Here is a 16,008-nt window from a genome sequence, read left to right on the forward strand (position 1 = left end):
GCACAGTGCTCTCTGCTGACATCTCTGTCCATTTTAGGAACTGCCCAGAGCAGCATATGTTTGCTATGGGGAGTTTCTCCTACTCTGGACAGTTTTTAAAATGGACAGAGATGTCAGCAGAGAGCACTGCGCTCGTGACTCTGTGTTCCAAAAAGAAAAGGGATTTCCTCTGTAGTATAAAATAAAATAAAAAGTTTTTCATCGGAGTACCCCTTTAATGTATAGATAAGTACCTTCAAGAGGGACCTTCAGACCATGAGACTAAATATGGCCAAATGCTGCAGGGAAGAAGTATCCTTCTTCTACATAATAGGCAGCAGAAGAAACAAAAACGGAACTTATTCCAAGCGCCAGATCCCTTGAGGTAGTCAGTCTAACAAAATAGACCAATTTCAATAAAAGATAAAATTTATTCCAAGCATAAATCAACGCGTTTCAGACCCGAAACGGGCCCTTCATCAGGACAGAATGCTGAGCAGGTCAGCATTCTGTCCTGATGAAGAGCCTGTTTCGGGTCTGAAACGCGTTGATTTATGCTTGGAATAAATGTTATCTTTTATTGAAATTGGACTACTTTGTTAGACTGACTACCTCAAGGGATCTGGCGCTTGGAATAAGTTCCGTTTTTGTTTCTTCTGCTGCCTATACCATTACCGGACCAGACGCTGCCTGGGATCGGGGGAATCAAGCTGCAGGATCCCATTCTATGATATATGCGATATCAGATGTTGTGCTCTGAGCGCAACACCACAGGGTGAGTGATATTACCAGCATCTCCCTACCTGTTTCTAACGTACTTCACCAGGGGCGCTATTGTGTTCCTTTTTTTCTCTTTTTATCTTTCTTCTACATAATGATATGTTTATGATATTTTTTATGATTTTTATTTTTTTATTTCCTTTAGGGTCAGATCCTTGTTCCTTACCTGAACTGCTACTTTTTGGCAAGCAGGGTAAACAAAGTTCTTCTAAAGTTGGTTTTGACATCATGGTTTTTGTGCCCATATAATGGCCCTATAAACCAGTAAGATGACTTGTTTCCCCGGCAGATGTTCACTGTGTACTTTTCCCTTTGGGTGTGTGGTTTCTCACAAACTCTTGGCATGAAGTGAGAACGCAGCGTGCTTTGTTATGTGGATGTGCAGCCCGGGATGAAATCATCCGCGCACACAAACACCATTCAGGTCTGTTAGCAGCTTAGTAATGCTTTTATTTTATGCAAGGAGCTCAGCGCTGAAATGGAAGAGGGTCCCCTATACTCGCCTGCTCTGTGACACCGCCAGAATACTAATAATCTGTATGTGACATATGTATAGTAGGCTAAATGGTGGGGTCACCTTGAAAGCTGCTAGTGTATAAGTCAGTGTTTCCCAACCAGGGTGCCTCCAGCTGTTGCAAAACTACAACTCCCAGCATGCCCGGACAGCCAACGGCTGTCCGGGCATGCTGGGAGTTGTAGTTTTGCAACAGCTGGAGGCACCCTGGTTGGGAAACACTGATATAAGTGGTTGGCTTCATGTATGGGGCACATACGTTACCGTAGCAAAGCAGAGCTTCTCTAGGATGACCCATGACCTTGAGAATGCAGGCTGTAGGTTCACCAAGAATTTCGTGATTTTTCGAAGATGAGAAAAAAAAAAGTCAGCTTTTTGTCCACTCTTGTCCACTCTTGTCCACTCTTGTCCATGGGCTCTGTCTGGCAATACACTTATCCAGGAGCCGGAAAAAAATAACATATTCCAAAAACAGCGCCACACCTGTCCTCAGGTTGTGTGTCGTATTACAATTCTGAAGGAGATATATATATATATTAAAAAAAAGAGATGCGCTCCTAGTGGAGAGTCACAAGGTGGGTTGGCGTGTGAGCGTGTCCTTTGCACCTTACCGTGTAGCGTCGTGCTGAGGGCACAACACCTTGATGAGCTTGTGGACTCGCTGGGGTTTGTAGTTGAAAGTGCGGGGGCGGCAGCCTGGGCGTCCTTCACCGTGACCTCCAGGTCGTGGTGCAGCAATAGTGAGAGGAGAACCAAAAAAGTAGGACTTGCTTGGCCCTTGGCGCCTATTCCCCAAACATTAATTCCAGCCGATAGTAGTTCATTAAAACAACTGGCCTTTATTGGTACAAAAGAAGGGTGCAACACATTGGTTTCGAGCCCGGAGCGGGTTCTTCATCAGGCAGTGGTTGTTACAACAGCACATTCCCGCTCGTTTAAATATGCACATGTGTACCGGCACAGAACTGCTGCCGGGTCACGGTAATTGACACACTTTAGATAGCAGTAGTCTCCGCAGGTTGGGGCGGCAAGTTTGTGATATTCATATTAGGTATTGGAACCTTGTAACGTCTAGGAGGCGCTGAGGTCTCATGTATGAGTGCCCACTGCTGACAGGCTGCGGACCCGTGCGGCGCCGCATGCGTTGTCGCTGCATGCTGAGGGTATTTCTTTGGAGTTACCCCGGCAAACATGCATAGAGTGGAACCCGCCGGAACAGGTATGTGTAATAGTAGTTAGGTCCGGGGGAGAAGGAAATAGTCAGGCTGGATAAACCATTAGAGGAGAATGTCTTGGTTTCTTTATATAGGAGCGGTGTGTCAATTACCGTGACCCGGTGACCCGGCAGCAGTTCTGTGCCGGTACACATGTGCATATTTAAACGAGCAGGAATATGCTCTTGTAACAACCACTGCCTGATGAAGAACCCGGTCCGGGTTCGAAACCAATGTGTTGCACCCTTCTTTTGTACCAGTTGTTTTAATGAACTACTATCGGCTGGAATTGATGTTTGGGGAATAGGCGCCAAGGGCCAAGCAAGTCCTACTTTTTTGGTATTACAATTCTGCACTTCAATGGAACTACTAAGCAGCAATACCGCATATGACCTGAGGACAGGTGTGGTGCTGCTTTATTTTAAGAAACCTTTTTTTTTAAAAATTTTTATCCTGGACAACCCACGGGATTCTCGTAGGTAATTCACCCGTGTGAACGTACCTAAGCTGGACGATGCTTGTAAATGAGTGTCAATCTTGTGTAGCCCATGGGGAGATCTGTGGCCGACGAGCACAAATTTTTATTATTATTATTTTTTTGTTTTTATTTTTTTTAACGGGTCAACGCGACCTACAGACTAATGAGCATTTGCTAGTGTGTGGGCCCATTTCCTTAGGCCAATAATCGCCCCATGTAATAGGGCCTTAAAGGGGTACTCCAGTGGAAAACTTTTTTTTTAAATCAACTGGTGCCAGAAAGTTAAACAGATTTGTAAATGACTTCTATTAAAAAATCTTAATCCTTCCAGTACTTATTAGCTGCTGAATGCTACTATTTTTTTTCTTTTTGGAACACAGAGCTCTCTGCTGAATCACGAGCACAGTGCTCTCTGCTGACATCTCTGTCCATTTTAGGAACAGTCCAGATTTGGAGAAAATCCCCATAGAAAACATATGCTGTTCTGGACAGTTCCTAAAATGGACAGAGATGTCAGCAGAGAGCACTGTGCTCGTCATGTCAGCAGAGAGCTCTGTGTTTCAAAAGGAAAATAATTTCCTCTGTAGTATTCAGCAGCTAATAACTACTGGAAGGATCAAGATTTTTTCAATAGAAGTAATTTACAAATCTGTTTAACTTTCTGGCACCAGTTGATTAAAAAAAAAAAAAAAAAGTTTTCCACCGGAGTACCCCTTTAAGCCTTCAATCTGTCAAAACTTGTGCAGAGGAAAAAATTAGCAGCTGCCCATAGCAACCAATCAGAGGGATTTTTTTTTCATTTTTCATTTTTCAGAGGCCTTTTCAAAAATAAAAGAAGCATTCTGATTGGTTGCTATGGGCAACTGCTCTACTTTTTAACTGGACAGGTTTTTAATAAACCTTCCCCTTTTCTAATATGGTAAAATAAAAAAATAAAAAGTTGAAAATAATAAACCTTCCCCTCATGGTCTCTATGGACAGTAAACATAAAATTGAACATTATACATCGTAAGTTGGCCTATCCAGCCTGCAAACTTCTTGTAGGGTGTCATGCATCGCCCAGGGGCCGACTGACAGGCCGGTCCATTCGGCCCGGCTTGGAAAAGGACCCGCTTTCCGCCGCCTGTCATGAAATCTTTTTTTTTTTTTTATAGCCGGACCCGCCGCGCTTAAGCCACGCCCCCTCAGCATCGCCCACAGAACTTTTTGTTATTTTCTTACCTGAGGCCAATGCCCGGGTGTGCACGTATATGGGGGGGGAGATTTATCAAAACCTGTCTAGAGGAAAAGTTGCCCAGTTGCCCATAGCAACCAATCAGATCTCTTCTTAGATTTTTGACAAGGCCTCTGCAAAATGAAAGAAGCGATCTGATTGGTTGCTATGGGCAACTGGTGTTTGAGTGCAGGCTGGTGAGAATGTTGATCATATTCCCTGTATACAATAAGAATGGGGTTAGTAGGTCAGGACATATGGTGTCTAATGGAAACAGTGTGTGGCTGGAAATGACAACATGGCCGTACGTGCTATTCTAATATAGACAATAAAACAACGTGTTCAGGGAATTGGAGCAGAAAGAGAAAATGGATGCATTCTGCTGTATGTTTCAGATCAAGTTATATAGACTTCATAGCAGTGTTTACCAACCAGTGTGCCTCCAGCTGTTGCAAAACTACAACTCCCAGCATGGCCGAACAGCTGTTGGCTGTCCGGCCATGCTGGGAGTTATAGTTTTGCAACAGCTGGAGGCACACTGGTTGAGAAAAAAAATCTGTCCCATAGGGTAAGTTGTCCCCTCCTTTACAGCAGTCCACTGTATAGGATAGTGCGGAGTGTTGTGTATGACGGTGAATACCACCCAATGGAGGCTTAAAGGGGCTATCCAGGAAATTTTTTTTTTTTATATATATACATGCTGGCCAACTTATCCTTGTTTGTGTTATACATATGGGGGAGTGGCTACCTCCATGTTGGCTCCTGCACCCCACCCATCTTTATAAGGCGCTGGATGTTTCAGACCTTAGAAGCCTAGTAACTGATTGCACAGAGGCACATTCACAGTGTAGGGTCCGTCCCAATGAGGTCACCTTATTGCGGTGGGATGGTCCAAACTATTTGGCCGCCAAATGGTGAGCAGAGTACCTAATTTTTTTCATTTTTTGCATTGTAGCAATATAGCATTTCATGTTTTATCTGTATCTTTGTGCTAGCAGTGTGCTGCTGTATTCTCCTGTTTATGTATATTCAGCCTAGCAGCGTGCACCTGAATGCCAGGTCCATGCATTAGTTTGGTGTTTGTGTTATATATCAACTGGCTCCAGAAAGTTAAACAGATTTGTAAAGGACTTCTATTAAAAAATCTTAATCCTTTCAGTACTTATTAGCTGCTGAAGTTGAGTTGTTCTTTTCTTTCTAAGTGCTCTCTGATGACACCTGTCTCAGGAACTGCCCAGAGTAGAAGCAAATCCCCATAGCAAACCTCTTCTACTCTGTGCAGTTCCGAGACAAGCAGAGATGTCAGCAGAGAGCACTGTTGCCAGACAGAAGAAAAAAAACTCAACTTCAGCAGCTGATAATTATTGGAAGGATTAAGATTTTTTTAATAGAAGTAATTTACATATCTGTTTAACTTTCTGGAGCCAGTTGATATATATAAAAGTTTTTTCCTGGAATACCCCTTTAAAGCTCTGTTAACCCTTGTCAGGACAATGGTTTACCATGGCTACATTTGATAAATGTGTAGGAGCTTTCCTGGTGCATAAGCTGAACATATGCACTGTACGTGGTGTGTACATAGCCTAATGTAAATGTGGTATAGCGGGGTGCAATGCAGGGCAGATGTTGTAACCCTAGGGGCAGATGGCATTAACTCCTTCTATTCGTGACGCCAGGGCATGGTTTAGCCTTATCCATCCGAAGGTATACCGCTGGATCCTGGGCTAGGCACGGGGGCAATGAAGACACCGACTCCAAGTTACGGACAATGGTAGCTTTACTGAGGGTAGACAGGTGATACAGTCTATGAAGTACAGCCAATATCCAAAGGAGCTGACCAGTGACACAGGGGGACCTCGCAGGCTTGCTGGGACTTGCAGTATGTAGAGACACTTTAGTTCAGACCACGGTGACTATATAGAAGACTTGTCTTGACTGACTTGACAATTGACATGAAGATGACTTTGAGCTTACTTGAGCTGACTTTGTGGCTGCAGACTTTAGGCTTGAGGCCTCCAATGCTCTGGACACTCTCTGAGACGTCTTGTCTGAACTGGACCTCAGGAACAAGAGCTAAGAGCTCTAAGAGAGAGATTGCAGCCCTCCACTGGTACGGGGACACACCATCCTGTACTGGGCCACCACATAAATGTGCTAGATCAGTATATACAGTCCATTTGTATAGCACTGAATTGCTCAGGCCACATTCCACAATCCACCACACACACAACTACAACCCCATTCATGACTAGTTTTTACATTATTTACCACCTGTAGCAATTTGTAGTAATTTCACCGCTCTGTGCCAGTGATATATCCAGCTTTCCATACCCTGTTTATGTGATCTAGCCAGCTTTCCATATCACATACTAGTGAAATATCCAGCTTTCCAAATCATATGCCAGTGATATTGCCAGCTTTTCATACCCTCTGTCAGTAATATACCCAACTTTCCACACCTTCTGCCACTGATAAAGCTAGTTTTCCATACCCTGTGCCAGTGATATACCCTGCACCAGTGATATAGCCAACTTCTCATACCCTGTGCCAATGATATACCCAGCTTTCCATACCCTCTGTAACCTTTTCATACCCTCAGTAACCTTTTCATACCCTTTGCCAATGATATACCCAGCTTTTCATATCATATACCAGTGATAAAGCTAACTTTCCATACCATGTGCCAGTGATATCCCCAGCTTTCCATACCCTGTACCAGGGATATAGCCAGCTTCTCATACCCTGTGTTAATGATATACCCAGCTTTCCATATCATATACCAGTGATATAGCCAACTCTCCATACCCTGTACAAGTGATATACCCAGCTTTCCATACCCTGTGCCAGTGATATATCCAGCTTTCCATACCCTGTACAAGTGATATAGCCAGCTTCCCATACCCTGTACCAGTGATATAGCCAACTCTCCATACCCTGTGTCAGTGATATACCCAACTTTCCATACCCTGTACCAGTGATATACCCAGCTTTCCATACCCTGTGCAAGTAATATAGCCTGCTTTCCATACCCTGTGCCAGTGATATACCCAGCTTTCCATACCCTGTACCAGTGATATAGCCAGCTTCCCATACCCTGTGCCAGTGATATAGCCAGCTTCCCATACCCTGTGCCAGTGATATACCCAGCTTTCCATACCCTGTACCAGTGATATAGCCAGCTTCCCATACCCTGTGCCAGTGATATAGCCAGCTTCCCATACCCTGTGCCAGTGATATAGCCAGCTTCCCATACCCTGTGCCAGTGATATACCCAGCTTTCCATACCCTGTACCAGTGATATAGCCAGCTTCCCATACCCTGTGCCAGTGATATAGCCAGCTTCCCATACCCTGTGCCAGTGATATAGCCAGCTTCCCATACCCTGTGCCAGTGATATACCCAGCTTCCCATACCCTGTGCCAGTGATATAGCCAGCTTCCCATACCCTGTGCCAGTGATATACCCATTTTTCCATACCCTGTGCAAGTAATATAGCCTGCTTTCCATACCCTGTGCTAGTGATATACCCAGCTTTCCATACCCTGTGCGAGTGATATACCCAGCTTTCCATACCCTGTGCGAGTGATATACCCAGCTTTCCATACCCTGTACCAGTGATATAGCCAACTCCCCATACCCTGTACCAGTGATATAGCCAGCTTCCCATACCCTGTGCCAGTGATATACCCAGCTTCCCATACCCTGTACCAGTGATATAGCCAGCTTCCCATACCCTGTGCCAGTGATATACCCAGCTTTCCATACCCTGTGCCAGTGATATTCCCAGCTTTCCTTATCCTGTGCCAGTGATATACCCAGCTTTCCATACCCTGTACAAGTGATATTCCCAGCTTTCCTTATCCTGTGCCAGTGATATACCCAGCTTTCCTTATCCTGTGCCAGTGATATACCCAGCTTTCCATACCCTGTGCCAGTGATATTCCCAGCTTTCCATACCCTGTGTCAGTGATATACCCTGCTTTCCTTACCCTGTGCCAGTGATATACCCAGCTTTCCATACCCTGTGTCAGTGATATACCCAGCTTTCCTTATCCTGTGCCAGTGATATAGCCGACTCTCCTATTTATTGCACAGTTTATATCTCATGTACTCTCTTTTTTGGCTCCCCTATGTTCCTTATCCCTCTCCTGTTTACTCGTGTTGTGTGAGCGGCGTCCTTGTTTACCATGCACCGCATTGCCTACTGTCATGGAGAGGAGTCAGTCTGATATCTGTCAGCTGTGCACGTACAGTGGATAAATATAGCCCCTGTATAAGTTGTAGGTGTGATCACACAGTCAGGCTAAAAATGACCCCTTTCATACCTCAGCTTAAAAACAGTGGGCGTTCTGTAAGGCATAACCACACGGACCTTCACGGGGAGTTTTATCCATTTGGAACATCAGTTCTCTTAAAAAGTCCGTGAAATATCGAGCCCAGTGCGATTATGCTGCAGCGACTCCTCTTCTCTGGACTATATACCCTGGACTTATACCCCCTGGACGCCTAACCTCAGGCTTATGGAGACCACCGCCATTTGTTGGGGTCGAGTGAGTGTGGTGAACTTCATAAAGGGGCTTGGTAGGTCAATAGGAACCTCAGTATATATGTTATTTAGTAGATCACATCTACAGAGCTACAGTATTTGTTCAGGGTTTCCCAACCAGGGCGCCTCCAGCTGTTGCAAAACTACAATTCCCAGCATGCCCGGACAGCCAACGGCTGTCCGGGCATGCTGGGAGTTGTAGTTTTGCAACAGCTGGAGGCACCCTGGTTGGGAAGCACTGCGTTAGCGTTTTGTCATATAACTAGTAGTTATTTATTGACTTATATATACTGTCCAATTGTTTTTTCTGACTACAGAATCATATTTAATGATTTTTAATAAGAAGCGAACTGATGAATTATGTAGCAGAGCTAAATGTGTGTATTTACAATGGCCGCTTGGTCAGAATACACAAAGAAAAAGTTTGTCAGAATTAAAAAATCCAAAAACAGCGTGTGTATGTGGTGTTACAACTCAGTTCCATTTACTTCAATGGATCTGCAATACCATACACAACCTGAGGACAAGAGTGGCGCTGTTGTTGGAAAAAAGCTGTTATGTTTTTTCTAATTCTTGATAACCTCTTTAGGCTGAAAATATGTGGTGTTTTTTTTTTTTTCGTTTGTTTGTTATTTTGTATCTTAAGGGGTACTCCCGTGGAAAACTTTAATTATTTTTTTAATTTTTTACTGGTGCCAGAAAGTTAAACAGATTTGTAAATCACTTCTATTAAAAAAATCTTAATCCTTCCAGTACTTTTTAGGGACTGTATACTAAAGAGAAATCCAAAAAAGAAATGCATTTCCTCTGATGTCATGACCACAGTGCTCTCTGCTGACCTCTGCTGTCCATTTTAGGAACTGTCCAGAGCAGCATATGTTTGCTATGGGGATTTTCTCCTGCTCTGGACAGTTCCTAAAATGGACAGCAGAGGTCAGCAGAGAGCACTGTGGTCATGACATCAGAGGAAATGCATTTCTTTTTTGGATTTCTCTTTAGTATACAGCCCCTAAAAAGTATTGGAAGGATTAAGATTTTTTAATAGAAGTGATTTACAAATCTGTTTAACTTTCTGGCACCAGTTGATTTAAAAAAAAAAAAAAAAGTTTTCCACGGGATTACCCCTTTAAGTGGTGTTTTTTGGGCTCAATGGCAGTATTTTAAAATAGAAGCATATCCTTGGTATGGGTTTTTTCCCCCAAAAAAATTGTGACTTTTTTTCCTTCCATATACTTATATATTGGTGGGATAAAACACCACCAGAAAATAACGCTGTAAAAATACGCCTATACTGATACATGCTATTTACACAAAAAATATGAAGGAAAAAATATTTACTTTTTTTGGCCTTTTGAAAAAAGAAAGAAAAAAACCTAACAAAGGTTGTCTGTTCATAGGCCATAGGCATTGTTTCTCAACCAGGGTTCCTCCAGCTGTTTCAAAACTACAACTCCCAGCATGCCCAGAGAACCTTTGGGAGTTTTGCAACAGCTGGAGACACCCTGGTTGGGAAACGCTGCCTGTTTTACCAGCAATGACGTGTTAAACAGCAAATTATTAATTGTGTAAGGCTATATAGCAGTATTGTACTGCACGCATTTTACCACAAAGTGCCGCAGTCTCTTGCAGTTATTAGCCGCATAGTTCTTAATGGGTAAACAATTTTTTGGGACATGTCGGACTGCATGGTGCTTTACTGCAATGTGTGAACCAAGGAAAATCATGAGTCAAGTTGGCTATCTTTGCTACGTCTGCAAAACTTCAACTCCCAGCATACCCGGACAGCAATTAGCTGAATTGAAGTTTTGCAACATCTGGTGGGCCACAGTTTGAGACCACTGATGTAGCTTGTATTAGTGAGGAGGTATTTCTAATGCTATGTTCACAGTTTGGTGCTCCCCTCCATTGACTATTATAGTTTGGTGCTCTCCCCCCAATTTACTATTATAGTTTAGTCCCCCCATTAGATATTATAATTTGGTGCTTCCCGCCATTGAATTTATAATTTGGTGCTCCCCTCTATTGACTATTGTAGTTTGGTGCTCCCCTCCATTGACTATTATAGTTTGGTGCTCTCCCCCCAATTTACTATTATAGTTTGGTCCCGCCATTAGCTATAAAAATTTGGTGCTCCCCTCTATTGAATATTATAGTTTAGTGCCCCCCCCCCCCATTGACTATTATAGTGTGGTGCTCCAGCCCATTGACTATTATAGTGTGGTGCTCCCCCCCCCCCCCCCCATTGACTATTATAGTTTGGTGCTCCAGCCCATTGACTATTAGAATTTGGTGCTCCCCACATTGACTATTATAGTGTGGTGCTCCCGCCCATTGACTATTATAGTGTGGTGCTCCAGCCCATTGACTATTATAGTGTGGTGCTCCCACCCATTGACAATTATAGTTTGGTGGTCCCCTCCATCGACTATTAGGGTTTGGTGCTCCCCTCCATTGACTATTATAATTTGGTGCTCGCCTCCATTGACTATTATAATTTGGTGATCCAGCCCATTGACTATTATAATTTGGTGATCAAACCCATTGACTATTATAATTTGGTGCTTGCCTCCATTCACTGTTATAGTTTGGTGCTCCCCTCCATTGACTATTATAGTTTGGTGCTCTCCCCCCAATTTACTATTATAGTTTAGTCCCCCCATTAGATATTATAATTTGGTGCTTCCCGCCATTGAATTAATAATTTGGTGCTCCCCTCTATTGACTATTATAGTTTGGTGCTCCATCCCATTGACTATTGTAGTTTGGTGCTCCCCCTCCATTGACTATTATAGTTTGGTGCTCTCCCCCCAATTTACTATTATAGTTTGGTCCCGCCATTAGCTATTAAAATTTGGTGCTCCCCTCTATTGAATATTATAGTTTGGTGCCCCCCCCATTGACTATTATAGTGTGGTGCTCCAGCCCATTGACTATTATAGTGTGGTGCTCCCCCCCCCCCCCCATTGACTATTATAGTTTGGTGCTCCAGCCCATTGACTATTAGAATTTGGTGCTCCCCACATTGACTATTATAGTGTGGTGCTCCCGCCCATTGACTATTATAGTGTGGTGCTCCAGCCCATTGACTATTATAGTGTGGTGCTCCCACCCATTGACAATTATAGTTTGGTGGTCCCCCTCCATCGACTATTATAATTTGGTGCTCGCCTCCATTGACTATTATAATTTGGTGATCCAGCCCATTGACTATTATAATTTGGTGATCAAGCCCATTGACTATTATAATTTGGTGCTTGCCTCCATTCACTGTTATAGTTTGGTGCTCCCCTCCATTGACTATTATAGTTTGGTGCTCTCCCCCCCAATTTACTAGTATAGTTTGGTCTCGCCATTAGCTATTATAATTTGGTGCTCCCCTCTATTGATTATTATAGTTTGGTGCTCCCCCCCCCCCCCCATTGACTATTATAGTGTGGTGCTCCAGCCCATTGACTATTATAATTTGGTGCTTGCCTCCATTCACTGTTATAGTTTGGTGCTCCCCTCCATTGACTATTATAGTTTGGTGCTCTCCCCCCCAATTTACTAGTATAGTTTGGTCTCGCCATTAGCTATTATAATTTGGTGCTCCCCTCTATTGATTATTATAGTTTGGTGCTCCCCCCCCCCCCATTGACTATTATAGTGTGGTGCTCCCGCCCATTGACAATTATAGTTTGGTGGTCCCCTCCATCGACTATTAGGGTTTGGTGCTCCCCCCCATTGACTATTATAATTTGGTGCTCGCCTCCATTGACTATTATAATTTGGTGATCCAGCCCATTGACTATTATAATTTGGTGATCAAGCCCATTGACTATTATAATTTGGTGCTCGCCTCCATTCACTGTTATAGTTTGGTGCTCCCCTCCATTGACTATTATAGTTTGGTGCTCTCCCCCCAATTTACTAGTATAGTTTGGTCCCGCCATTAGCTATTATAATTTGGTGCTCCCCTCTATTGATTATTATAGTTTGGTGCTCCCCCCCCCATTGACTATTATAGTGTGGTGCTCCAGCCCATTGACTATTATAGTTTGGTGCTCCCGCCCATTGACTGTTCTAGTGTGGTGCACCCCCCATTGACTATTATAGTTTGGTGCTCCCCCCCATTGACTATTATAGTTTGGTGCTCCCGTCCATTGACTATTCTAGTGTGGTGCTCCCCCCCATTGACTATTATAGTTTGGTGCTCCCGTCCATTGACTATTCTAGTTTGGTGCTCCCCCCATTGACTATTATAGTTTGCTCCCGCCCAATGACTATTCTAGTGTGGTGCACCCCCCATTGACCTCAGTCAACACTGATAATGACAAATTTTGCAGGTGACCCTGTCTGTTTGATGATTTTACAGGTGTCGCTGCGCATTGTATTTGTTCTTCCTTTTGTGCAGTACCGTTGGCCTTATCTTTTGTGTTGTTGTTTCTTTGTTTGCTACATTATGACCTGTCTGCACAGAGCTAGACTAGAATAGTCATAGAATGCATTATTAATGAAGGAACGTCTGCCAGTTTAGGAATGAGTAAATCATGATTATAAATGTAAATCGCTATGACAACTTGTTTCTTTGAAGTTGTTTTTTTTTTACATTCTATTCCCTCTTTGTGAGTGTAATAGGTCATGTATGACTTTTGCAGAAGCATTACAGAAAAACAGCGTGGAGCCCAGTACACATTATACTCGTACACAGTGGGTGAAATCATTATGGGGTTATCCATATAAACCAGTACAACTCCTGTGTTGCAGCTTTGCTAAAGTCTTGGGGTCATGGGTAGCACTGCGGTGTAATATAACGAAAAAAATTACATTTTCTGGATTGAAGCCAGTGCTTCCTGGAAAGTATGTGAAACCAATCGCTCCATCCTCTCTCTGAAGCACCACCTACAGGTGAAATCTTTGTAAGTCCATAGGTAGGTCAGTGATCTACAAACTGTGGACTATGGGGTGAATAATTAAAGTGTTAAAAAATTATGCTTCTATATGTTACTCACTAGGTCACGCAGATTCTTTACATTACAGTATTTTTCATGTGTCTATCTTCTGTATTTGGCTCACAAATCCCTCTGTTCTGCTGCTCACTCATGCTGACATCCACTGCTCAGGAACTGAGCCCGCCCTCACTCACCATGCATTCACTTCCTCCCTGAGTATGCTGTGCTTTTGCCAAGATGTAAAACATAGAAAAGGTTTTTATTCTGACAGTTCCCATTTAAAAACTCTATAATTCTTAGACAGTGCAAACTTAGACTAGACAGTCTAGGAATGTTTCGGATATATCACAGTGGCCTCTGGCTGTTTGATCCTGTGCATCTGTATAGTCTACCATTGCACCATCTATTAGTTGGCTTACTCATACTCCAAAAATGTGCACCAAATTTGGTGTATTCTTGCTATGCCCCCTTTCTAATAAGCAACAGCTCTTGTTGAGCAGGCAGAAAACTGCCTAAAGCACATTGAAATGGTGGGGTGAGTTATGTAACCCAGCTTTAGGGTGCAAATTGCACCAGAATTTTGGGCTCAAGCTGTTTTAGTTCTCACAAGTAGTTAGTCCCTTGGTTTGTAACTTTGACTAGCAGTTAGGGGGTGCCAAAAATAATCTTCTCTGAGGTGTGCAAGAATGATTGGCCAGACATGTTATGGTAGTGCACCCGGATCAGACCCTCTCATAGCTAGTGTTGAGCGGCATAGGCCATATTCGAATTCGCCATATTTCGCGAATATATGGACGAATATTCGTCATATATTTGCTAAATTCGCATATTCGTAATATTCACGTTTTTCGCATATGCGTAAATTCGCATACGCGAAAAATCGCGTATGTGAAAATGTATGCAATTTATAGCAAGTATACCAGTGTTACCTGATAGAAGCAGCAGAAGGGAGGGATCAATATTCGCATATGCGATTATTCGCCCGGCGGTCTCACACAGTAGTATTAGAGCCTTCTTTAGACCGCACAAGCTGGAAGCAGAGAGGGATGATCCGTGAAAAAAAAAATGCGAATAATTGTAGTGGTCTTAAATCTGCGGACCTCCAGATGTTGCAAAACTACAACTCCCAGCATGCCCGGACAGCCAACGGCTGTCCGGGCATGCTGGGAGTTGTAGTTTTGCAACATCTGGAGGTCCGCAGGTTGAAGACCACTATTGGGTTCAAAATCTTTATTTTTTTAGATTTTGCCCCTAAAAATTGGGTGCGTCTTATACGCCGGTGCGTCCTATAGGACGAAAAATACCACCACAGAGGACGCGTATTTTACCCTGTAGAGCAGCCATTTTTTTTGTTACTTTAGTGCAGTGGTCTTCAACCTGCGGACCTCCAGATGTTGCAAAACTACAATTCCCAGCATGCCCGGACAGCCAACGGGCATGCTGGGAGTTGTAGTTTTGCAACATCTGGAGGTCCGCAGGTTGGAGACCACTGCTTTAGTGCTTACCCTTCCTGAACCTGTGCGGCCATGTCCAATGCTGGCTCAATGGAGGGTGAAGGTTCCTCAGAGACAACTATGTCGCAGGATAGTATTGCGCTGCCCCGGAGGTGTCGCTGCTTTCACAAAAAAATTTTTTTTTTGTATTTTGACGCCTTTACATTTTCTGACATTGCTAAGTGTGTTTTCCATGTGCAAAATTTCTTGGCGGGGATTTGCTCAAAAAAAAAAAATGGGATTTGCGCCAAATGATCGATTGGTGCAAATGATGAATTACTGACTAAAGTTGAAATCACACACAGGACCGTGTGATTTTGAGAAAGTTATAAAAATGACAGTGGAGAAGATGCGCCAAACTTTGGCGCAAAAAGACACTGCGCCAAAGTATTGCGCCAAAGTTACGTAAAAAAAAAACACATAAATCCTTTGATAAATACCCCCCATTGTCTTACATGTTCACCAGCCCATCCAATTGCTGTTTAAATGGTTTGAACACAAAGGCTGACGTCACCCAACATAGAGCTTCCCCAAATCCGGTTGCTTTTGTAAGGAAATTGTGAAAAGTCACGATGGCCGACGAGTGTGTGTGTGAGGAATCTAAACCAAACATGGGAAGAATTTGTACATTCTTGAAAGTTGTCTGAATGCTCACAAACTTTTCTGTAGTTGGAACAGTGAGCCACCAACTAATGTCTATAGACTGATTTATATATAGTGATTTGTTATATTTTAAAGGGGTACTCCGGTGAAAAACTTTTTTTTTTATTTTTTTAAATCAACTGGTGCCAGAAAGTTAAACAGATTTGTAAATTACTTCTATTAAAAAATCTTAATCCTTCCTGTACTTATTAGCTGCT

At 43.1% G+C, this 16,008-nt stretch overlaps 1 protein-coding gene across 7 annotated transcripts in view; it reads left to right on the forward strand.

Moving 5' to 3' along the window:
* FRY (FRY microtubule binding protein) overlaps positions 1–16,008 on the forward strand; it is a 526,666-nt gene that overhangs the window by 285,761 nt on the left and 224,897 nt on the right. The window contains exon 1 of one of the 7 annotated variants that reach the window (XM_056561874.1): positions 8,684–8,759. The exons of the other annotated variants lie outside the window; for them this stretch is intronic. Within the exon in view, the coding sequence (XP_056417849.1) occupies positions 8,699–8,759 (61 nt within the window). The 5' untranslated portion in view covers positions 8,684–8,698. Of the gene's footprint in view, positions 1–8,683; positions 8,760–16,008 lie in introns of those variants that run through there. 7 annotated transcript variants of the gene reach the window in all.

Source organism: Hyla sarda, chromosome 2, assembly GCF_029499605.1.
Source record: "Hyla sarda isolate aHylSar1 chromosome 2, aHylSar1.hap1, whole genome shotgun sequence".
NCBI lineage: Eukaryota > Metazoa > Chordata > Amphibia > Anura > Hylidae > Hyla > Hyla sarda.